Source organism: Bombina bombina, chromosome 2, assembly GCF_027579735.1.
Source record: "Bombina bombina isolate aBomBom1 chromosome 2, aBomBom1.pri, whole genome shotgun sequence".
In the NCBI taxonomy this organism is placed as follows: Eukaryota; Metazoa; Chordata; class Amphibia; order Anura; family Bombinatoridae; genus Bombina; species Bombina bombina.
In genome coordinates this window covers 346,805,940-346,831,478 of record NC_069500.1, presented here as the reverse complement: position 1 = coordinate 346,831,478, position 25,539 = coordinate 346,805,940, and the positions used below count along the sequence as shown (strand labels likewise).

Below are 25,539 nucleotides of genomic sequence, written 5' to 3'. Positions count from 1 at the left end.
TTTAATGATAAGTTGTGCAATATGAATTGACCAATTTTAACATTAGATCAATTTAGCTTCATATTGGCTAAAATCAGCCGGGTGGTGCAACGACAAATTTTTTTTTTTCCTATAATGGCCCTTTTACGACAAATGTTCTGCTAGAAAACAGAGAAAATCAAGTATTTGCTATAAGCGCAACAGTGATTACCTGGAGATTCTGAATGATTTGTACATTTCCTCCAACTGTTTTACTTATTAAAGTGAAGGTAAAGTTAATGTGTCTGCTACAAAAAAATAAATATATAATTCAAAATAAATAGTATGTTCATTCATCAATTCTTATATTTTACAATTTTACCTTTGATATCTGTTATAATGTGCTCCGATTTTGCTTTGCTCAAATCAACCAGTTTTTTTGTTTGTTTTTCTAAACGATCACGTTGTTTAGACAGCCAATTGATTCTTTGGCCGTTAGGCGGCCGTCAATTGACGTCAGAAGGGGATGCTTAATTGTGCGCATGCGCGACTATTAGTAGTTCCTCCTTGAAAAGCGAGCGCGTCCTCGTGTAGCGCATGCGCATTAAGCGGTTCAGTTGTCTGCCCAAGTTTCAACCGCATCGGATCGCAAACTGAAACAATTTTTTTACATTTTGGGCGTATGCGCAGTGATTAGAGGCTCGATGTGCACGAGAGTAGTTGACACGTATAGAGCGGGTGGGACCGCTCTATACGTTAAAGCATAGCAAACACGGAAATGCTGGATGGGAGGAGATTAGGATCGCAAGGATTAGAAAAATAAAGGTAAATACGGTCAGATATAAGTTTATTTAAAAAAATAAACATAGCGACTACGTTGTACGTTGGAAAAGGAATATACATAATTATATAATATTACTAAAGAAAAATAAATAAGAACACAATAATTCTTTTGACCAGAGCTTCATAGAGGTTGGTGTTTGTCCATTAGTTCCTTGTGTTTTCTGCACTTACAGTTATATTAGTTATTCCTCCTGATGTTCAAAATTACTTTCAGGCATTGTATTCTGACTTTGATAGTTGTGATAGTGATCTATCTCTTTGCTGAGACCTCAATGCCTGACCTGTATTAGAAGATACAATCATTGCGGACAATCCTTGTCAGATAGCTGAACTCACCAATACCTCGTCCATCCACAAAGTTGCTTTATTCTGAATATCGGGTTACAGCAGACAATAAGATACAGCAGATGAATGGTTACAGTATTTAAGCGGTCAAAAGTTGATACTGTTCGTAGCATGCAATGTAGATTAACATGTGTCCTTGTTACATTCAGGTTACATGTGGCCTGTTAGCTGCAGCCATGACACAGGAAAACACCGCCAAACCAAAGGGCGGAGCAATACATAAAGGGGAAATGCATAATAGGTCTGAGGGAAGGAACCATAGAAAACAGGAGCGTTACCAAAAAAGGTCACTAGATGGCAGCACAGAATAAAACAGAGTAGCTTTGAGAAAATGGCATAGAAAAATTTTATAATTTCTTAACTATATCAACATTAATATTAACAGAGGCTAGGCATATTCTATGCCCCATTGGGGCAGCACATACCCCATATGGCATAGTAAATGTCACTATTTAAATCGTAACTTATGCATAACAATGTAATTTGCCTAGATATCTTGAAGACCTGAAAGATATAAGGAGAACATAGATATAATGCAACAACAACTATAATATAAGGCTTCAAGTTGTGTAAATTAAAGTTTGAGATATTTCCTTCTTGAAGTCACAGGAAGAATCTAACAGCATACGTAAGTAAGCTTAGTCTGAAAAGAGCAAGAGCAAAATAAGTTCCGTGATCGGTCTAATGAAAGTTTTTATAGTCCCTTGTCTTGCAACTTTCACCTCCACCTTACGCACCTTACCATCATCACTAGGAATGCTCTTTACAATCAGTCCCATGGACCATTCGATTCTTTCAGCTTGCTGGTCCTTGAGGAAAACGAGAACTCCAACCTTGATGTTAGGGTTCAGACGTTGCCATTTCCTGCATCCTTGCTGAGTAGAGAGATACTCCATCTTCCAACGATTCCAGAAGCAGTTGGCAAGGTGTTGTACTCGCTTCCAGCAGATATCCTTATTTAAAGTCTCCAGGTAGAACAGGAACAGACCCAAGATTCTGAGTAAGAAGAGTAGCTGGAGTAAGGAGAGTTGGGGCCTCTGGATCTACAGACACTGGAACAAGTGGTCTTGAATTGATTATGGCAGATGCTTCTGCCAGGAAGGTGGTTAGAATCTCATGGGTGAGTCTTCTGGAGTTCAAGTCCATAAGAATGGAGTCCAGTATTTTATGTGTGATGCCTATCATTCTCTCCCATGAGCCACCCATGTGGGAAGAATGAGGAGGATTGAAAATTCATGTACAGCCCTTTTCAGCTAAAAGGTCATGAATTGGCCTAGAGTTGAGATGTAACTCTCGACAAGCTCCAACGAAATTAGTTCCACAGTCAGATCTTAAGGTCCTCTGATGGCAAGGAATCGGCTTAGAGCATTGATGAAACTTGAGGCATCCATATATTCTATTACTTCAATGTGTACTGCACGCACACTCATGCAAGTGAACAGCACTGCCCATCGTTTGCAATTTGCTTGCCCACCTTGAGTTCTGCAGGCTTTTACCATCCATGGTCCAAAGAAATCCTAACCAACATGAGTGAAAGGTGGGTCAGTACTTAACCTGTCAGCTGGCAAATCTGACATTTGCTGTTGCTGATGTTTACCTCTTAGTTTACGGCACTGAACACAGCTGTGCAGTGTAGCTGTAATCTGTCTTTTTGCTTCTATAATCCAAATGCCTGCAGCTCTTATGGCACCCTCTGTGAAGTGTCTACCTTGGTGCTTAACCCCTTCATGGTAGTGCCGTATGAGCAAAGTGGTGATATGATTGCGAACAGGTATAATGAGAGGATTCTGTTCTTGACCTCCCAACTTAGCCTTGTTTAAACGTCCTCCAACCCTTAAAATGCCATCATCGTCAATGAATGGGTTCAAGTTAGCCACTGGACTGTTTTTTGGAATTTCCCTCTTGTCACGGATACATTTACTTTCTGAGCCAAAGACATGCTATTGTACACTGCGTATTATGAACAGTTCACTTTCAGCAATATCTTTTTTCTGAAAGAAACTTTTAACACACGTGCCAACCTTGACAGTGAGCATCTGTGGGCTTCGCGTGAAAGCAGTGTGCAATATAGACTAACCTTGCAGTGGTGTGTACAAGCCTTGTCCACTTGGAGAAAAATTCAAAGCGTTGACAGCCCAAGGCGAGTCTTTGTTGAGTTCTGGTGACAAGGGTTTTTAATTCAGAATGAATCTCTGGATCGTTGTCAGGTTCTAGACTGAAGACATCAGCTGTGGTTTCTTCTGGATGATCCAGCAGGAAATCAGGACCTGTTAACCAAGAAGAATTTGCAAAGGCACTTGCAGACACCGGCCTGGTGGCATGATCTGCAGGATTAATTTCAGATGGAACATAATGCCATTGTTTGGGCTTAGATAATTTCCTGATTCTTTCTACACGATTGCTGACATAGAAACGTTTAGTCTGGTTGTATATGTACCCCTGAAGAAACTTTGCTGTCTGTGTAGAACTTGACGTCATCTATCTGAATGTCTAGCTCCCGCAGAATGAAATCTGCAATTTCTACAGCTAGCACGGTCCCACAAAGTTCAAGCCTGGGAATTGTGTGTTCAGGCTTAGGAGCTAACTTACGGCTAGATTACGAGTTTTGCGGTAACAGGGGTGCGGTGCTAACTTGCAGTTTATTCTCACCGCTCACTTTCCTGCAGCGCTGGTATTACATTTTTTTTATAAACCCGGCGTTAACAGGAAAGAAGTGAGCGTAGAGCAAAATTGAGCTCCACAATGCACTCCAATAACAGCGCTGCTTAAGTCAGCGGTGAGCAGGTTGTACATGCTCGTGCACGATTTCCCCATAGACATCAATGGGGAGAGCTGGCTGAGAAAAAATCTAACACCTGCCAAAAAGCAGCGTCAAACTCAGTAACGCAACCCCATTGATTCCTATGGGGAAATAAAAGTTATGTTTACACCTAACACCCTAACATGAACCCCGAGTCTAAACACCCCTAATCTTACACTAATCTGCCGCCCCAACATCGCTGACACCTACATTATATTTATTAACCCCTAATCTGCCGCTCCAGACATCGCCGCCACCTACATTATACTTATTAACCCCTAATCTGCTGCTCCCAACACCTACATTAATTTATTAACCCCTAATCTCCCTCCCCCAATGTCGCCGCAACCTACCTACATTTATTAACCCCTAATCTGCCACCCCCAACATCGCTGCCACTATTCTAAATTTATTAACCCCTAAACCTAAGTCTAACCCTAACACCCCCAAACTTAAATAGAATTTAAATAAATCTAAATAAAATTACTATCATTAACTAAATTATTCCTATTTAAAACTAAATACTTACCTGTAAAATAAACCCTAAGCTAGCTACAATATAACTAATAGTTACATTGTAGCTAGCTTGGGGTTTATTTTTATTTTACAGGCAAGTTTGTATTTATTTTAACTAGGTAGAATAGTTACTAAATAGTTATTAACTATTTACTAACTACCTAGCTAAAATAAATACAAATTTACCTGTAAAATAAAACCTTACCTAAGTTACACTAACACCTAACACTACACTACAATTAAATTACCTAAATTAAATACAATTACCTAAATTACAAAAAAAACCCACAAAATTACAGAAAATAACAAATTACAAGATCTTTAAACTAATTACACCTAATCTAATAGCCCTATCAAAATAAAAAAAGCCCACCCAAAATAAAAAAAACCTAGCCTAAAGTAAACTACCAATAGCCCTTAAAAGGGCCTTTTGCGGGGCATTGCCCCCAAGAAATCAGCTCTTTTACAAACAAAAATACAAACAACCCCCCAACAGTAAAACTCACCACCCACACAACCAACCCCCCAAATAAAACCCTAACTAAAAAAAACTAAGCTCCCCATTGCCCTGAAAAGGGCATTTGGATGGGCATTGCCCTTAAAAGGGCATTTAGCTCTATTGCGGCCCAAAGCCTTAACCTAAAAATAAAACCCACCCAATACACCCTTAAAAAATCCTAACACTAACCCCCGAAGATCCACACACCGGGAGAAGTCCTCCAAGAAGCCGGCAGAAGTGGTCCACCAGATGGGCAGAAGTGGTCCTCCAGACGGGCAGAAGTCTTCATCCAGATGGCATCTTCTATCTTCATCCTTCCGACGCGGAGCAGGTCCAATCTTCAAGACATCCAGCGCGGAACATCCTCTTCCAACGACGACTACCCGTTGAATGAAGGTACCTTTAAGTGACGTCATCCAAGATGGCGTCCTTTAGATTCCGATTGGCTGATAGAATTCTATCAGCCAATCAGAATTAAGGTTAAAAAAAATCCTATTGGCTGATGCAATCAGCCAATAGGATTGAGCTTGCATTCTATTGGCTGTTCCAATCAGCCAATAGAATGCGAGCTCAATCCTATTGGCTGATTGGATCAGCCAATAGGATTGAAGTTCAATCCTATTGGCTGATTGCATCAGCCAATAGGATTTTTTAGACCTTAATTCCGATTGGCTGATAAAATTCTATCAGCCAATCGGAATCTAAGGGTCGCCATCTTGGATGACGTCACTTAAAGGTACCTTCATTCGTCGGGTAGTCGTCGTTGGAAGAGGATGCGCCGCGCCAAATTTCTTGAAGATGGACCCGCTCCGCGTCCGAAGGATGAAGATAGAAGATGCCGTCTGGATGAAGACTTCTGCCCGTCTGGAGGACTATTTCTGCCGGCTTCGTGGAAGACATCTTGCCGCTTGGACGAAGACTTCTCCGGTAAGTGGATCTTCGGAGGTTAGTGTTATGATTTTTTAAGGGTGTATTTGGTGGGTTTTAATTTTAGGTTAGGGCTTTGGGCCGCAATAGAGCTAAATGCCCTTTTAAGGGCAATGCCCATCCAAATGCCCTTTTCAGGGCAATGGGAAGCTTTTTTTTACAGGTAAAAGAGCCGATTTCTTGGGGGCAATGCCCCGCAAAAGGCCCTTTTAAGGGCTATTGGTAGTTTAGGGTTTTTTTATTTTGGGTGGGCTTTTTTTATTTTGATAGGGCTATTAGATTAGGTGTAATGAATTTAAAGATCTTGTCATTTGTTTTTTATTTTCTGTAATTTAGTGGGGGGGGTTGTACTTTAGGTAATTGTATTTAATTGTATTTAATTTAGGTAATTAATTTAATTGTAGTGTAGTGTTAGGTGTTAGTGGTAACTTAGGTTAGGTTTTATTTTACAGGTACTTTTGTATTTATTGTAGCTAGGTAGTTAGTAAATAGTTAATAACTATTTAGTAACTATTCTACCTAGTTAAAATAAATACAAATTTGCCTGTAAAATAAAAAATAACACCTAAGATTAGCTTAGGGTTTATTTTATAGGTAAGTATTTAGTTTTAAATAGGAATAATTTAGTTAATGATAGTAATTTTGATTTAGATTTATTTTAATTCTATTTAAGTTAGGGGGTGTTAGGGTTAGACTTAGGTTTAGGGGTTAATATATTTAGTATAGTGGCGGCGACGTTGGGGGCGGCAGATTAGGGGTTAATAAAAGTAGGTAGGGGCGGCAGATTAGAGGTTAATATTTAACTAGTGTTTGCGAGGCTGGACTGCGGCGGTTTTGGGGTTAATATGTTTATTCTAGTGGTGGCGATCTCCGGAGCGGCAGATTATGGGTTAATAATTTTATTATAGTGTTTGCGATGCGGGAGGGCCTCGGTTTAGGGGTTAATAGTTAGTTTATGGGTGTTAGTGTACTTTTTAGCACTTTAGTTATGTGTTTTATGTAACGGCGTTGTACCATAAAACTCTTAACTACTGACTTTAAAATGCGTTAGGAATCTTGACGGGATAGTGTGTACCGCTCACTTTTTGGCCTCCCAGGACAAACTTGTAATATCAGCGCTATGCAAGTCCCATTGAAAAAAGCCTTTACGAAGTTTACGTAAGTTGACTTGCGTTAAGGCCAAAAAAGTGTGTGGTGCCCCTAAACCTGCAAGACTTGTAATATCAACGGGCGTGAAAAAGCAACATTAGAACCTGATAACGCTGCTTTTTCAGCTTACCTCAAAACTCATAATCTAGCCGTTAGCTTTCCCAAACAGAAACCCTATATGGGTTTGATTAGAAGAGTCTCTTACCTTGTGGTAGGCAACAGCTGCTATGGCCTCAGTAGATGCATCTGAGAAGATGTGAAGCTCTTTTCTCTGACTTGTAGCAAGGGAAGCTGGAGTATAGCAGCGTGGTATACGAATTCCATCTAAGGCATGTAGAGATTGTTTCCAGGACTCCCACTTTGAAAGCTTGTCTATTGGTAGTGGAGCATCCCAATCTTTAATAGTCTCTGAGAGCTGTCTCAATAGGGCTTTACCTTGTATGGTGATGGCAGCCACAAATCCCAGTGGATCGTATACAGGGAGTGCAGAATTATTAGGCAAATGAGTATTTTGACCACATCATCCTCTTTATGCATGTTGTCTTACTCCAAGCTGTATAGGCTCGAAAGCCTACTACCAATTAAGCATATTAGGTGATGTGCATCTCTGTAATGAGAAGGGGTGTGGTCTAATGACATCAACACCCTATATCAGGTGTGCATAATTATTAGGCAACTTCCTTTCCTTTGGCAAAATGGGTCAAAAGAAGGACTTGACAGGCTCAGAAAAGTCAAAAATAGTGAGATATCTTGCAGAGGGATGCAGCACTCTTAAAATTGCAAAGCTTCTGAAGCGTGATCATCGAACAATCAAGCGTTTCATTCAAAATAGTCAACAGGGTTGCAAGAAGCGTGTGGAAAAACCAAGGCGCAAAATATCTGCCCATGAACTGAGAAAAGTCAAGCGTGCAGCTGCCAAGATGCCACTTACCACCAGTTTGGCCATATTTCAGAGCTGCAACATCACTGGAGTGCCCAAAAGCACAAGGTGTGCAATACTCAGAGACATGGCCAAGGTAAGAAAGGCTGAAAGACGACCACCACTGAACAAGACACACAAGCTGAAACGTCAAGACTGGGCCAAGAAATATCTCAAGACTGATTTTTCTAAGGTTTTATGGACTGATGAAATGAGAGGGAGTCTTGATGGGCCAGATGGATGGGCCCGTGGCTGTATTGGTAAAGGGCAGAGAGCTCCAGTCAGACTCAGACGCCAGCAAGGTGGAGGTGGAGTACTGGTTTGGGCTGGTATCATCAAAGATGAGCTTGTGGGGCCTTTTCGGGTTGAGGATGGAGTCAAGCTCAACTCCCAGTCCTACTGCCAGTTTCTGGAAGACACCTTCTTCAAGCAGTGGTACAGGAAGAAGTCTGCATCCTTCAAGAAAAACATGATTTTCATGCAGGACAATGCTCCATCACACGCGTCCAAGTACTCCACAGCGTGGCTGGCAAGAAAGGGTATAAAAGAAGAAAATCTAATGACATGGCCTCCTTGTTCACCTGATCTGAACCCCATTGAGAACCTGTGGTCCATCATCAAATGTGAGATTTACAAGGAGGGAAAACAGTACACCTCTCTGAACAGTGTCTGGGAGGCTGTGGTTGCTGCTGCACGCAATGTTGATGGTGAACAGATCAAAACACTGACAGAATCCATGGATGGCAGGCTTTTGAGTGTCCTTGCAAAGAAAGGTGGCTATATTGGTCACTGATTTGTTTTTGTTTTGTTTTTGAATGTCAGAAATGTATGTTTGTGAATGTTGAGATGTTATATTGGTTTCACTGGTAAAAATAAATAATTGAAATGGATATATATTTGTTTTTTGTTAAGTTGCCTAATAATTATGCACAGTAATAGTCACCTGCACACACAGATATCCCCCTAAAATAGCTATAACTAAAAACAAACTAAAAACTACTTCCAAAACTATTCAGCTTTGATATTAATGAGTTTTCTGGGTTCATTGAGAACATGGTTGTTGTTCAATAATAAAATTAATCCTCAAAAATACAACTTGCCTAATAATTCTGCACTCCCTGTAGGCTGTTCACCAATGACAGAACACCACGTTTGGTAAATGGTTTGTCTGCAGAGCTGACTTGAAAGCCAAAGGTGTCCTTTAATAAGTCCCACCGTAGGCCCAGATTTCTCTGTACAGGTGGAATGTCCATTCCCAGATTTAAGTCTTTAAACCCTGTGGCATGGTCGCCAGGTTGGAAGGCCTTCATAACAGCAACACTATTTGAAGCAATCTTGTGTAGTCTGAGGTTAGCCTCAGAAAGCATACTTTGTGTCCTTTGGAGCAGATCTATGGCTTCTTCATATATAGGTAAAGATTTAAATCCGTCATCTACATAGTAGTCTCTCTCAACGAAGTGTCGAGCATCCACACCATACTCCTTTTCTCCATCAAGAGCAGTCCTTCGTAAACCGTATGTTGCAACAGCAGGTGAAGGGCTATTTCCGAAAACATGTACCTTCGTGCGGTATTCAATCATCTCATTGTCCATTATGTTGTCACGGTGCCACAGAAACCTTAGGAAGATCCTATGGTCTTCTTGTACAATAAAGCAATGAAACATTTGTTCAATATCAGCAGTTATGGCAACTGTCTCTCTTCTGAACCTCATAAGTACACCTACAAGGTTGTTGGTGAGGTTAGGACCAGTTAGAAGAACATCGTTGAGGGATACGCCTTGATGCTTGGCACTGGAGTCGAACACTACCCTGATTTGTTTTGGCTTACGTGGATGATGCAATCTGAAGAAAGGCAGGTACCAGCACTCTTGGAGTTTTTGAAGTGGTGGAGCTGGCTCGGCATGATCATTGTCAAAGATTCTTTTCATAAAGGCAATGAAATGGTCCTTCATTTCAGGCCTGTTCTTTAGTGTTCGTTGAAGTGAGTTGAATCTGGATAACCCCAGTTCACGATTGTTTGGGAGTTTGACCCTTGCAGCACAAAAGGGCAATGGGACAACCTAGTTGTTAGACTCGCCCTTGAAGAATTCTTTGTCCATTACTTTAATGAATTCTCTGTCTTCAACTGACAAGGCTATTTTGTTGTCATCACTTGTAGTACAAAACACTGTGGTACCCAGATTGTCATCACAAAGGATAGGAGTAACATCAGGTATTTGGATGATGTCAAGAGGCTTCTCCCTTACTTCATAATGGTGAGGCCACTGTTTGAAGTGGGATGCACGTCCATTTCCTAATATGTAAAGTTTTGAAGGAGTGGATCTCAGATGCCATACGCATTCTATTCAAGCATGCATCGCCCACTATCACCTAGCCTAGATCAAGTCTTTGTGCATAAGGGGCATTGTTACGTCCATCGCACTGCTCGCATACTTTATGTACTCTGTGAATGTCCCTTCCTAGCAGGACCAAGATTTCAGCATTCATGTCCATTGCCGGAATCTCAACAACAAGGTGCCTTAACTGAGGATGGTGATTTGCAGCCTCTGGAGTAGGAATCTCTTCCCTTTCGTCTGGTATCTGGTCACACTCGACTAATGTTGGTAGGGGTATGCCTTCGTTTACTTTGATATGAGAGACCATGAATCCATCGGCCCGTCTGCCGAAGGCCTCTACACGACCAGAACAGGTTCTGAGAGTATACGGTGTTGCATTACCCTCTATACCGAAGATCTCAAAGAATTTAGGCTTAACCAGGGATCTGTTGCTCTGTTCATCTTTTATAGCATACATCCTAGCAACTTTCTCAGGTTGATCCTGTGGGTAAATCTTGACAAGGCATACCTTGGCACAGCATTTGTGGCCTAAGCCCTCTCCACAAACTTCTGTGCATGCAGAGGAAACACTTGCTGTGACTGGAGCAAGACTTTGTTGCTCCCCGCCATGAATTGAGACAGGGGTGGAGGCAGTTAGCTGCTGTGGGTTGTCTGGAAGTGAAGTAGGATGCATAGCTGTAACGTGTCTGTCGCTACTGCATTCTGTGCACTTGATGACAATTTTACAGTCTTTAGCAAAGTGACCACAAGTTTCTGGAGAATCTCCCTGCGCTCTTGTAAAGTCTTTGCCCTGAGCCCACAATATTCCTTAAGAGGGTGAGGCTTCCTGTGAAAAGGACACTGACGATTAGGGTCTTTATCGCTTTCACCCGAGTCACTCTGGTGTGCAGGAGAGGATATGGGCGGTGAGTTGTCTGTCCTTTTAACAGATATTGCTCTATTAAAGTCTCTTCGTTTATCTGCTGCGTTATCATACCTTGATGATGATGGTGAGGATGATAAAGCAGGCAAGTTGGGTTTGCAGAAGCTGAAGCTGGGATCGTTTCTCATCCAGGCTTAATCGCTGATGAACCTGCAAAAATATGAGAATGGAGGAAAAGATACGTTATAGTCTCTTTTGTATCTTGAGTGCTGTTGCGCTCATTTCTCTTGCAGGTTGCATGGCAGTTTAGACACCACTGGATTGACACCATGAGCAGTGTCCAGGAAGTTTAGTCCAGGTAAACGTGGGTCTGTCTTTGTCAAGTCTAGCTCCATGAGGATGTCACTTAGTTCTTGGAGCTTGCAATAGTCTTTGTTCCCTATTTTTGGGAAGTTTTGCAGTCTGTTGAACAAAGCGCTTTCTATGGCTTCAGAGCTACCATAGGCTCGCTCAAGTCTTACCCATGCAGCAACAAGGCCTGCATCTGGGTGGTCAACGTGTACTTTTCTCAATCTTTTAACACGATCTGCAGATTCTGGCCCCAGTCACTTTATGAGCAAATCGAGTTCATCCTTGGTTGTAAGGTCGAGATCAGCAATAGCAGCCTTGAAGTTTGATCTCCAGGCCCTGTAGCTCTCTGGACAGTCGTCAAACCTTGAGAGGCTTGTGTTAATGAGCTTGAGACGTATCATGTATATTTGGCGAAGTCAGTCAAGTCTAATCTCTCACTCTTTGGTGCCAAAGTAACTTGAGGAACCCCTTGGGTGTGAAAGTTCTCTGGTGAAGAAGGGTGAAGTTTACCAGGATAAAATGATGTTGTAAGAGCGTGCAACTGTGTTGTAGTCTCTAAGGCTTCTGCTGGCTGTAGCTTGAGCTGCAGCTTGTCACTGGAAGTCACCTTGTTGTCAGCGGGAGGTGATGCGGTCTGCTGCGTAGATGCACTTGTGTTGTGGATTTGAAGAGGCTCATGCATTTGGTGCTCAGAGGTCTCTGTGTTGGGAGTCATAACGATGGTGTTAGTAGGAGGTACAGGAGATGACTCTGTATAGTTGCAAATATTATGCTTTAGCATGTATTCACTAGTGCGTTAAACTGGGTCTTACAGATCTGCTGGAATATGGCAGTCTGAATTAGTACTTTCTCCCATTGCTTGTTCAAGGACTTTCAGCCTTGCTAGGGCCGCTACGTCTTCCTTTTCCATTAAAAGAACCTTTATTTGGGAATTCACCTCTGCTTGCTGGGCAGCCATTTGTGCTTTGAAAGTTTTGCTTTGGGCTTCCATCTCTGCTTCCTTTCTGGTAAAGAAGCAATGCATTTTTTTTGATTTTGCATAAGCACAGGCCTCTATTAGTTTGTCGCTTAATGTTGAACTTCTGGAGCGAGAGGATCTAGAAGAACGTGCAGTGAGCTTAGTTGATGTAGATCTATGAGATCTGGTCTCCTGCAGTTGAACAATGTGGAACTCTGCCCTTTCTTTAGCATTTTGTACTAAGAGATCTCTATGTTGGTCCAGTGCATCAGTCCTGGTCAGTTCTGCTGAAGAGTCCTCTATATTAGAGTCCTGTAAGAAGGCTGTGTATTTTGCAGACAGCCTCTGGTAGCGTTCATACACAGCAGATAGGTGATCTATAGAGTCTCTCAATTCGGCTGGTTGATCATTAAAGTGTGACAAAACTGATATGCATTGCAAAATTCTGTCCCATAGGTCTGACAGATTGCTGGAGAACTCATCTCTAGTGATTTAATGTTGACACCCTTTCTTGCAATTCAATTCAGAAAATTGTTAGTTTTAATCATTCCTCTGAGAACTAGAAGTTTATACACTAGACTTCAAAAGTGCCCTCAGTAGAGGAAATAAGACCTTTACAACGGTACTGTAAAATAAATTATTATTTTTTGCCAATTTAAGACAAAAAAGAAAAGTTGTGTGTTGAGTTGTATCACACAACTGCAGTAAACATGGTGTTATTGCAGTCTAAATGTTTTCCCACTTAGATGGTGTGTTTCTTTTTTACAAGACTTACATAAAGTCTTGTAATTACAAACGACTATATTACGAGTTGTGCATTAGCCTTAAAAAGCAGCGTTGAGAGGTCCCAACGCTGTTTTTATCCTAACGTGAGTATTACGAGTCTTGCAGGTACAGGTGTACCACTCACTTTTTTGATCAGACTCGAAAATACTGCAAATCCACTTACGTCAATTGCGTATCCTATATTTTCAATGGGTAGACCCTCTCCTGTCAAGACTGATACCGCATTTAAAAGTCAGTAGTTAAGAGTTTTATGGGCTAACGTCATAGTATAAAACTCTTAACTAAAGTGCTAAAAAGTACACTTAACACCCATAAACTACCTATTAACCCCTAAACCGAGGCCCCCCCACATCGCAAACACTAAAATAAAATGTTTAACCCCTAATCTGCCGAACCGGAAATCGCCGCCACTATAATAAATATATTAACCCCTAAACCGTCGCCCTCCCGTATCGCAAACACTAGTTAAATTGTATTAACCCCTAATCTGCCGTCTCTAACATCACCGACACCTACATACATTTATTAACCCCTAATCTGCCGCCCACAACGTTGCCGCAACTATATCAAATGTATTAACCCCTAAATCTAAGTCTAACCCTAACCCCCCCTAACTTAAATATAATTTAAATAAATCTAAATAAAACTACTACAATTCACTAAATAATTCATATTCCTAAGGAAAAAGTAACATGTAATATGGGTAGACTTGATAGGCCTTTTTGGTTCTTATCTACCGTCAAATTCTATGTTTCTATTTAAAACTAAATACTTACCGATAAAATAAACCATAAGCTAGCTACAATATAACTAATAGTTACATTGTAGCTAGTTTATGGTTTATTTTTATTTTACAAGCAAATTTGTATTTATTTTAACTAGGTAGAATAGCTACCGTAAGCAGCGCTGGTATTGAGGTGAGATGTGGAGCTAAATTTTGCTCTCCGCTCACTTTTCTGCGGCTAATGCCGGGTTTCTAAAAACCCGTAATACCAGCGTTTTCTGTAGGTGAGCGGTGAGGGAAAACTGCTCGTTAGCACCGCACACCATTACCGACAAAACTCGTAATCTAGGTGAGTGTGTTTCATACCCCTGGGAAATTAGATTTTTTTTTCTTAAAATGTAGTCTCGATTGCACATCTGTTACAAAATAATATTGGAACTTTGTTAACAGCCTCATAAACAAAACGCTGTAGTTGGTACTACAAGTTGAAAAGTATGAATACTAATTATAAAAATATTATTTTTGGACGTTCAATAATATTTATATATATATATATATATATATATATATATATATATATTATTTTATTTTTTTTTCTTCTTTTTTTTTTTTCTCTGATGAAGGAAGGTATTAAAAACCTTTTAAACATGTTTCCTTTGAGTAGAAAAGACATCAATCATGGAAGTTAATTACCTATGCGACACTTCAACTTCTCCGCCCACTCAGTTCTTATCAAAACACACCCATTAGATAGTAATTGTATCATTTAGATTTATCTATAGCTTATTTCACAGATTGCAGCACCAAGCTCTTACACCTACCCCATAATATTGACAATACCAGCCTCTGGAACACATTCTGGTTATATGGTTATTGTTACAATACAGCATCAAAATTAGGCAGACAAATAACATGTGAACCCATTAACTCCTACTGGATAACAATATTCCAGTAGGAGTTAATTATATTCAAATAATACACTATATATATATATATATATATACACACACATACACATACCCACCAAATGTTGGACACAAGAGGTAGCATTTTATATGTCTGACTAGCCAGTAGAGGGTTAACAACACAGCAATACAAAAAATATTCATGTATACCATTTTAATTAGAGGTAAAGCTTCCTAGACAGTACGGTATTGCAAATACCCAACCATAAAAAACGCAATCCTGCCAACTTTTTTTTTTTTTTTTTTAAATATTTTTATTGAGGTAAATAATAAAGCAGTACAAAGCATAGTAACCACATACATAGGCCCTTAACCCGTAAGGGCAATTGTCAAAAGTATACAATGCTGCCAATACAGTAAGCATGACATACCATATTTTGAATAATTAATGAAAACTTACATTTCAAAAACAATGGATGTTGTGAAACAAATAGTCAAAGATAATATATAAAATTGTAGTGCTTCCTGTGTAGTTAAAAAACAGAATAACTGACCTCAGGTTTTTTTTAAATAGACATCATGTAGGGCCCTTTTTGGGTCCTCCAGACTATAGACATATATATATAGTATAGAAAAATTTATCAACAATAACTATAATGAAGGACTCTTATGTAGTTTTTAGGGGGTCATCGATGGGATCTGTGTCCCTTAGCTTAGTAAATAAGCTCCAAAAGGGGGGGGCGGAGCTTAGTAATATAGAAACAGACTAAAAGCAAAAGGTATAAGATAGTAGAGTTGGACCTGGACTAGAACTAGGAGTGCATGTGGGGCTAGGTGAATTTCTCTGACTTTAACATATAGAAATTACCAGCAGCAGGAAAGTTATAGAGGGTCGGCTGCCCCGGCCGTCGGCAGCTTCATAGTTAACAATATAGAATCATCTTTGCTGCAGAATTGTTATGCCTGCTGGTTAAGTCTTGGGTTTTTATATACTATTGATTAACTTCAGTGCAGTAACAGAGCACACTACCTGAGCATGGGCCCTATACCCAAGCAGCATGCCAGCCACAATGCGTAGGTGGTAATTAACAGAAATCATCTAGTGTACTGACTTAGGGCTAAGTGTTGCCGGATACAGAAAACAATAAAGCAGTACAAGAAACTGCACATGCTACTCTGCAGTGATTGCTGTAGACCTGGATAATTAAACCTATATAACATACACATTCTCATATAGCTGTACTATACCTCCTACTAACTTTAGGTAATTAAATCTTCTAGACATTGCCATGTCGCACAAAACATTGTACATCTAAAATCTATACTATATCTATATTAACATTTAATTCTCCCCCAAGCAGCAAATTATTTAGTTCAGTACTAGTTAGAAGGCAAACGTGTAAATAAAATGTGGTAGGTCTAGATGTTGTCAGTTCAAGCATACCCACTTAAAATATTTGTATAAGATTTGAGAAGTATATAATAAGAATAAAACAATAAGTAATAAGACTAGCTATACAAGCAGGTATAGTAACAAAAACATATAATGTAGGAGATTAACAGCTTTAAGGGGAGAGGCTACTATAGTATATATAGTTATAGACAATTTGTAATAAATATAAATTATGTTGGCTCTTTTACAGGACGCTATTAAGAGTTCTAGTTGAATTTGTTATTAAATGTACATTGTTTGCATTGTCTAGAGGTAGCCGCCCACCTATAATAGAGCCATATTTAGACTATAATGATTAGCCTAACTAAAGTCTTAGTATCTTTTGTATAGTAATATAGACTGCAATGTCTATTATGTGTAGATACTTGTATGTTCATAAACCGAAAAGCGAGAAGAAATTTTTTTCACTTGGAATTAACCAAACTGCTATCCAACAGACTATCTTAGGCCTAGATTTGGAGTTTTGTCGGTAAAGACCCGCCAATAGAATGCGAGCTCAATCTGATTGGCTGATTGGATCAGCCAATCGGATTGAACTTGATTCTGATTGGCTGATTCCATCAGCCAATCAGAATATTCCTACCTTAATTCCGATTGGCTGATAGAATCCTATCAGCCAATCGGAATTCGAGGGACGCCATCTTGGATGACGTCATTTAAAGGAACCGTCATTCGTCGTTCAGTCGTCGGCCAGGATGGATGTTCCGCGTCGGAGGTCTTCAGGATCCTGCCGCTCCGCTCCGGATGGATGACCATAGAAGATCCCGCTTGGATGAAGACTTCAATCGGATGGAAGACCTCTTCTGCCCCGCTTGGATGAAGACTTCAGCCGGATCATGGACCTCTTCATCCCCCCGCTTGGGCTTGGATCAGGACATCGGAGGAGCTCTTCTGGACAGATCATTGAACCCGGTGAGGTGAAGACAAGGTAGGAAGATCTTCAGGGGCTTAGTGTTAGGTTTATTTAAGGGGGGGTTTGGGTTAGATTAGGGGTATGTGGGTGGTGGGTTGTAATGTTGGGGGGCTTGGGTATTGTATGTTTTTTTTTACAGGCAAAAGAGCTGAACTTCTTGGGGCATGCCCCGCAAAGGGCCCTGTTCAGGGCTGGTAAGGTAAAAGAGCTTTGAACTTTAGTAATTTAGAATAGGGTAGGGCATTTTTTTATTTTGGGGGGCTTTGTTATTTTATTAGGGGGCTTAGAGTAGGTGTAATTAGTTTAAAATTGTTGTAATATTTTTATTATGTTTGTAAATATTTTTTTATTTTTTGTAACTTAGTTCTTTTTTATTTTTTGTACTTTAGCTAGTTTATTTAATTGTATTTATTTGTAGGAATTATATTTAATTAATTTATTGATAGTGTAGTGTTAGGTTAATTGTAGGTAATTGTAGGTAGTTTATTTAATTAATTTATTGATAGTGTAGTGTTAGGTTTAATTGTAATTTAGGTTAGGATTTATTTTACAGGTAATTTTGTAATTATTTTAACTATTTTAGCTATTAAATAGATCTTAACTATTTAATAGCTATTGCACCTGGTTAAAATAAATACAAAGTTACCTGTAAAATAAATATTAATCCTAAAATAGCTATAATATAATTATAATTTATATTGTAGCTATATTAGGATTTATTTTACAGGTAAGTATTTAGCTTTAAATAGGAATAATTTATTTAATAAGAGTTAATTTATTTTGTTAGATTTAAATTATATTTAACTTAGGGGGGTGTTAGTGTTAGGGTTAGACTTAGCTTTAGGGGTTAATACATTTATTAGAATAGCGGTGAGCTCCAGTCGGCAGATTAGGGGTTAATGTTTTAAGTTAGGTGTCGGCGATGTTAGGGAGGGCAGATTAGGGGTTAATACTATTTATTATAGGGTTAATAACTTTATAATAATAGCGGTGAGGTCCGCTCGGCAGATTAGGGGTTAATAAGTGTAGGCAGGTGGAGGCGACGTTGAGGGGGGCAGATTAGGGGTTAATAAATATAATATAGGGGTCGGCGGTGTTAGGGGCAGCAGATTAGGGGTACATAAGTATAACGTAGGTGGCAGCGCTTTGCGGTCGGCAGATTAGGGGTTAATTATTGTAGGTAGCTGGCTGCGACGTTGTGGGGGGCAGGTTAGGGGTTAATAAATATAATATAGGGGTCGGCGGTGTTAGGGGCAGCAGATTAGGGGTACATAAGTATAACGTAGGTGGCGGTCGGCAGATTAGGGGTTAAAAAAATTTAATCGAGTGGCGGCGATGTGGGGGGACCTCGGTTTAGGGGTACATAGGTAGTTTATGGGTGTTAGTGTACTTTAGAGTACAGTAGTTAAGAGCTTTATAAACCGGCGTTAGCCCAGAAAGCTCTTAACTACTGACTTTTTTCCTGCGGCTGGAGTTTTGTCGTTAGATGTCTAACGCTCACTTCAGACACGACTCTAAATACCGGAGTTAGAAAGATCCCATTGAAAAGATAGGATACGCAATTTACGTAAGGGGATCTGCGGTATGGAAAAGTTGCGGCTGAAAAGTGAGCGTTAGACCCTTTTTTGAGTGACTCCAAATACCGGAGGTAGCCTAAAACCAGCATTAGGAGCCTCTAACGCTGGTTTTCACGGCTAACGCCAAACTCCAAATCTAGGCCTTAGGTAGTGTAAATATATATGGAGGTAGGCAAAGTGCAGGATGAACAGATGACATAAAACCCACTAGAAACAACCATTAGCCTAAGTGATAAGTTTATAAAATTATTTCCCTCTGACCAACCTTTCTATACAGCTATAACTAGCCCTCATTACTGCAACTAACAACTGCGCTGCGTTGTAGGTATATGATTAAATGCAAAATAACTGCTGCAAGCAGAAACAATAATTATACAAACTATTAAATCTAAGGCATAATAAACCTATTCTAGATTTAGGGGTCTCCCCCTCGTGTTCTGGCAGAGTGGAACATGGAGGGATATATAAATTATTAGCTGTGAGTCTTAACAGAGCTAACAGAGTTACAGGTCTGGGAAAGAAAAGCAAGAAAAAAAAAAAAAAACAGAGATCAATCTATTAAAGTAGCAAAAACGTTATCAGGAGGATATGATCTGATTGATATAGTATAAACAAAGAAAGCATAAATGACAATCTTGAGTAAGGGGAAAACATCGCATCAGCCAAATCAGGACACACAATGCAAAACTTAGATGTTTCTAGCAATCGGCAGCAAAGATCAGGCCCAGTCAGAAGTGTCTCTACCCGATGCCATATCTGCACTGTGACACTGTTATCGTCCCACATATTGTCCCATCTCCACGATCTGTCCACTCTGACTTAGGGAGCGCATCGGCTTTCTGACTCATGGAGCAGGAACAGTGTTGGAGAGCACACGCTGACTGTACGGGAAGTTCTGGTAGTGGTAGCAATATGTATAAGCCAGCTGCCAAGCTTTAAAGTCAGCTGCCTTTCAACTTGCTTTGGGTGTAAATCCTCTCCATTATAAGCTCTATCTGTCATCACCCTCTCTGACATGCCTGTCGTTGCAGCTTCAATCCCAGTGGGCATCACCTTCTCAATAACACCTTCTCCCACTGCACTTCCAGCCGCTTCCGTGATCTCCCAATTGTCACAATCCCTCCCTTTCACATAGTTTCCTGCACATCTATGGCCCCCATGAGCACTAGTGCGCAGGCAATGCACCGCTTCTGAGATGGCTCCGATCAGTTGCATTTCGGCTCGCTGAAAAACCTGCTCTAGAGAGTGCAGAACTGTGTCTTCCCATCTGGCAATAGCCGCCATGTTGACTGTAGAATCGAGTGACCTCTTGCGCAGTAATGGGGCCAAAATGCAAGTAACTTAGCAGAGTGGTTAATTAAAGCCCAATTTCAATAAAAGTGCTTATCTCTGTGTTGCAGATCCTAGCAGGACGCCTTGAACGTTGAGATGTATTTGTCAAGTAACCAGACAAAATGGCGCTGATCAATCAGAGTACCGCATCCACATCACTCCAATGTTACACTCTTTAAAATTTTCCCTTCGCTCCGACAGTCTCATGTCCGTTAGCAGCAAGCCTAGGGATCCAAAGCTCCCTTTTTAGTGCATATTTGAGCAGTATCTTAGTCTGAAATTAATTTTTTTTATCAATTTGTGCAGAGAGCTGCAGACCAGCACGTCTGTCTCTGCTGCTAGCTGGCTCCGCCCCCCTGCCAACTTTTAATTTCATCATCTGCAGTCATTTTTAATATTCAGTGACATCATATCAAGAGATGTCACATAAAGTAAAGCAATATGCAAAAAACAGACTTTTAAAATGTTAATAAAAATGACAGTACTTTAAAATTTGTACCAGTAAACAGAAAACAGTTTGCATCACAAGTTAAAATGTATTAAAGTGTCTAATTTAAACAAATAATACATGTGCACATTTATTTACAAAACTATTACTATTAACAGTCATCAACTCTTCCATAAAATTAGAAGCATTCTTACACTATTGCTGTAAACTTATCATGAAATATAAACCATCTCCTAATCAATTATTTTTAACTGTCCAGGTCTTATATATTATCACTTCACTATTACACTATTGCAGGGCTCAGTTGAGTGCTTAAAGACACACAGAACTGAAGTGACACAAAACTAGCTTAGATCCACTGTCCTAATAGCCAGTAGCAATGCTTCATAAGTTAGCCTGGACTGATAATGACACTCTGGGGTAGAGGTGCAGCGGAGCTGGGCTGCAGTGTGTCAAATTACTATTAACAGGAGGAGAGACACAGCAAAAACGCAGTGCAGCTTCTTACTGTGTGATTATGCACAGCTCCGGACTGGGTGAGCTGTTGGGAGCAAATGGATTATTGTATTTAAGCTGACAGCAAATTTCATATTTTTGCACTCTGTGTAGGAAGTGGTGTATGTTTAAAGTGAAGGTCAATTTTCATGTGAAAGTGCCCGTTTTTAAAAAAAATATATATATATATATTAAAAACAAGGGCACTTTCAGTTATGAAAATTGACATTTCAGCTGTTTTCTTAAAATATACTTACCTTTTCTTCTTGAAGCCGCTCCAGTGCTTTACCACCCCGTCGCAAGTCTCTTCATACGTCAGCAATGACGATTCCGGCATCCTTCAATCACGGCTTCCCCCCCGGGGTAATCATTGCCTGAGGCAACGCCGTGAATGGAGGAAGCCGGTTTCGTCATTGCTGGGTAAGTAAACCAGGAAGAAGCAGGTGGGGCTACTTTTCAGAGCGGAAATCCGGCGTTTCAGAAGAACAAGGTAAGACCCTGTTTTTAATAGTTTTTTTTTTTTTTTTTAAAAGCCGGGCACTTTCACATGAAAATTGACCTTTACTTTAAAACTCATGTTATGTAAATCTGCAGACGATACAAAGTGCTTAAATATGAAGATTATTGTCAGACTAAATAATGCAAAGCTGCAAACAATAAATTATCTACAGTAGTAGCCAAGTAATCCCCCTCTTTTACAACAAATATGCACAGCTCCTTACCTAGTATGGAGGAGCTGTTTTTAAAGAAGCAGTAAACTTACAAACTAATGTTATATAATTCTGCACATAGTTAAAAGTTTATTTTTCCAGAACGCCGCCTCCTTGCTATACTGAGTGGGTCTGGTTTTTCCTCTTGGCATCACAGCAACACTGTCTAGTCACAGCGTGCCTGGTCACGCCATTAAACTGAATGAAGCTCGCTCCCGCTCTGCTCTAGTAGCAGGAGTGAGCTACATTCAATTTAATGGCACGACCAGGCACGCTGTGACTAGACAGTGTTGCTGTGATGCTCTGAGGAAAAACCAGACCCGTTAAGTAGAGCAAGGAGCGGTGTTCTGGAAAAATAAACTTTTAAATAAAAATCCTCTGTAATACTTTAATGTATAAATCTGCCACTAAGATAATGTTATATAATTCTGCACGGTTTGTAAGTTTACTGCCCCTTTAAAGGGCCATTAAACCCAAAAAAAATTATTTCAAAATTCAGATAGAGAATACAATTTTAAACAACATTCCAATTTACTTCTATTATCTAATTTGCTGCAATCTTTGTATATACTTTGTTAAAGAAATAGCAATGCACATTGGTGAGCCAATCACATGAGGCATCTATGTGCAGCCACCAATAAGAAGCTACTGAGCCTATCTAGATATGCTTTTCAGGAAAGAATATCAAGAGAATGAAGCAAATTAGATAATAGAAGTAAATTAGAAAGTTGTTTAAAATGGTATTCTTTATCTGAATCATGAAATAAAAAATGTGGGTTTAATGTCCCTTTAAGTGTTTTTTTTTCTCTACTGATTTGTGGCAGTTTAAACATTGATCACTTAGATAAGGTGCAGCAAGGAGTCTCTGTCTAGACCTGCTCTGAGTGATATATACCGGTATTTATATATATATAAATAAGACGGATTTACAATGTATTCCTTTTTATTCAATACAGTCATCATTGAAGCTATTGTAGCTTTTAGATGTTTCACATAATTAATTTTAAATTCAAAATCAATAATATATATATATATCGATTTTTCCTTCTACTCCATTATTTGTTAGTGAAATTGCTACGCAATGAACACGTCTCAGTCACGTTTAATAAGTGTTTAATCACCTTCAGGATTCATTCATGGACTCCAGCATATTTATTTTTTCATTTAATTTATTTTATACTTTCGCCAACACCGAAGTGTCAAACTCCCACTTACCCCTACGAGTTTACGGCACCAATGACCGCCTTCAATGATGACGTCCTGAACTAAAGAGGTAAAGAGTCACAAGCCTTAGCCTTTCACACTGGTAGAAACTCATGTGTTCTTGGTACAAGAAAACATAGGCTGATATACTACAAGATATTAGAAATATATTTTTTTAAGAAGGTATCTAATTTAGATTCTGCCATAGGGAATAAAATACAATTAAATCAGAAATTAACATATACCCTAGTCCAACATGGCGATTGCATCTTATTCCAGATTATCTGATATGACCAATCAAAGTGCTCAGTTCATTGTACGCAAATACATTTGCGGAAGTTTAATTCCACTGACAACATCAGAAGTAGCTGTTTTAGGTCCCGTGTCCCCAGGAGAATCCTAAGTACAACTGACAGTTGTTTAGCCTTCCCAGTCTGTGCGTCGGTCCTGGGCCTGGCAAAACATATGAGTGTATCACTGGTTGTCATCCGGCTGGAGCTCGCGGACCGTTCTCCCTTCCCAGTGGGCTTCCAATACCGTGCGGGTGAGTGGCTGCTTGTGGCAAGATCGTATTACAGTATACTTATATTTTCCTTTGGAGGAACTATGTGTTTTTATTATTATTGTTCATGCAGCAATATGTTAGTATAAACATAGACAGAAACCAGAAATCCATGCAAGAAACAACAAATGGCAAATATACTTCCTGACCTGTGCTTTTTTAAAGGGACATTAAAATATTTGTATGTATGCTGGAAGATGTAGTCACTGCATGGCACAAGATTTACATACAAAATAGATGTTTTAAAACTGTTGCAAGTAGGAGGGTCAGGTTTCTGAATCCCACAGAATAGACTCCAACCTTTCTTCATTGTAATAGCTCCTAATGTCAAAATTAAATGACTGAAAAATGAGACAAAATACATTATCAAATTATAGTGTAATATATTCTCTATGTCTGAATAAACATTCTGTGAAGAATTAAATATTATTATTTGTAAAATGCCACCACATTTTATATAAGTGATAAACATATTTTATAAACTAAAATCTTAGATGTTTATACAGTTGCTAAATTGGATATAAAAAAGAAAATGCTAAAATGTGTTATAGCCTTAAATTATTACACTGTTGCTTGCTTATAAATGTGTGTTTAACCATTGTAAAGTCAGCACCAGAGCACCAAGGCACTACTGGGAGCTAGCTGAACACATCTGGTGATCCAATGACAATAGGCATATGTGTAAAGCCACCACTCAAAATCTAGCTCTCAGTAGTGCATTACTGCACCTCAGCCTACCTAGATATGTTTTCTTTTAACAACTTATATCAAGAGAACGGAAAAACATAATAATAATACCGTATATTGAAAAGTCTCTTAATTTTTCTTGCTCTATCCGAAAGTTTAATTTTGACTTTTGTGTCCCTTTTTAATATTGTTGCATTCACTGAATGACTATTCCTCAAAATATTGTTACCTATACCAGCTCTTGAAAAATACTGGAAGCCAAAGTGACATTAACTTATATATTTATTTCACTATCCAATCCTTTTTGTTGTTGCTGTTGTCTGATGTTTTTGACATGTATAACAATTTATCAACTTTTAAAATATGTGACCAGCTTTTCAATAATTTGTCTGGCTTTTAAGTGTGTTTATGAGTTTATCAGACCTTCTACTGCATTATAAAATGGTATAGAGAATTATAGTTATTATATGCAGCACATCTGAATACGTGTATCTACTTGTATGACCACCACTGTAAAGCTGCTTACTGACTTTCTAAAGTGACTCTAAAGTATGATTCAGTAAGAGCATGTAATTTTGAACAACTTTCCAATTCGCTTCTGTTAATTTGCTTTATTTTCTTTGTATCCTTTGTTAAAAAAGCATACATAGGTAGACTCGGAGCAGCAATGAACTACTGGCAGCTAGCTGCTGATTGGTGGCTGCACATATATGCCTCTTGTCATCGGCTTGCCTTTTGTGTTCAGCTAGCTCCCAGTAGTACACTGCTGCTCCCTCAACAATGGATACAAATAGAAGGAAGCAAGCAAAGTGATTATAGAAGTAAATTGGAAAGTTATTAAAAGTGTATGTTCTATCTGCATCATAAAAGGGAAAAAAATGGGATTTCATATTTATTTATTTTTGTTACTTTATTTTGAACTTTCCTGCAACTTTATCCCTTTCAGAGTATTTTGCATAGATGACATATCTGTATTAAATGGATCATTGTCCAGTGCAGTAGGAATGTATCTGCATTTAATAATGTTATATTGCTGACTAGTTGTATTTGTTAAATAAAGATTTATGAGTGGGACATTTTGCTGTGTCATTCCCAGTGTCTGTTGAATGTTGTATTCTGATGCATTGCAGAGCTTTAAGAACTAAGTGCAAATATTTCCATTATCAGTAGTTTTTAAAGTTATCAGATCTGTATTTGTGTAGAATACTTGGAAAATGTCATATTTGTAAGTAACCTTCTATGAATACGGAAAACTCAACTAGCATATTGTTTGAGCAATGC

The 25,539-nt window shown here is 39.2% G+C and overlaps 2 protein-coding genes across 3 annotated transcripts in view; one reads left to right on the top strand and one right to left on the bottom strand.

Moving 5' to 3' along the window:
* The window catches only part of ACAD10 (acyl-CoA dehydrogenase family member 10), a 392,348-nt gene extending 369,285 nt beyond the window's left edge, over nt 1–23,063 (bottom strand). For both annotated transcript variants that reach the window (XM_053701717.1, XM_053701716.1), the window contains exon 1: nt 23,022–23,063. The gene's annotated coding sequence lies outside the window, so the exon portion shown is untranslated. The remainder of the gene's footprint in view (nt 1–23,021) is intronic.
* Nucleotides 23,064–23,327: 264 nt separating this feature from the next.
* Nucleotides 23,328–25,539, top strand: part of BRAP (BRCA1 associated protein) — an 84,701-nt gene continuing 82,489 nt past the window's right edge. Inside the window, exon 1 of the mRNA XM_053701715.1 lies at nt 23,328–23,553. Within this exon, the coding sequence (XP_053557690.1) occupies nt 23,475–23,553 (79 nt within the window). The 5' untranslated portion in view covers nt 23,328–23,474. The remainder of the gene's footprint in view (nt 23,554–25,539) is intronic.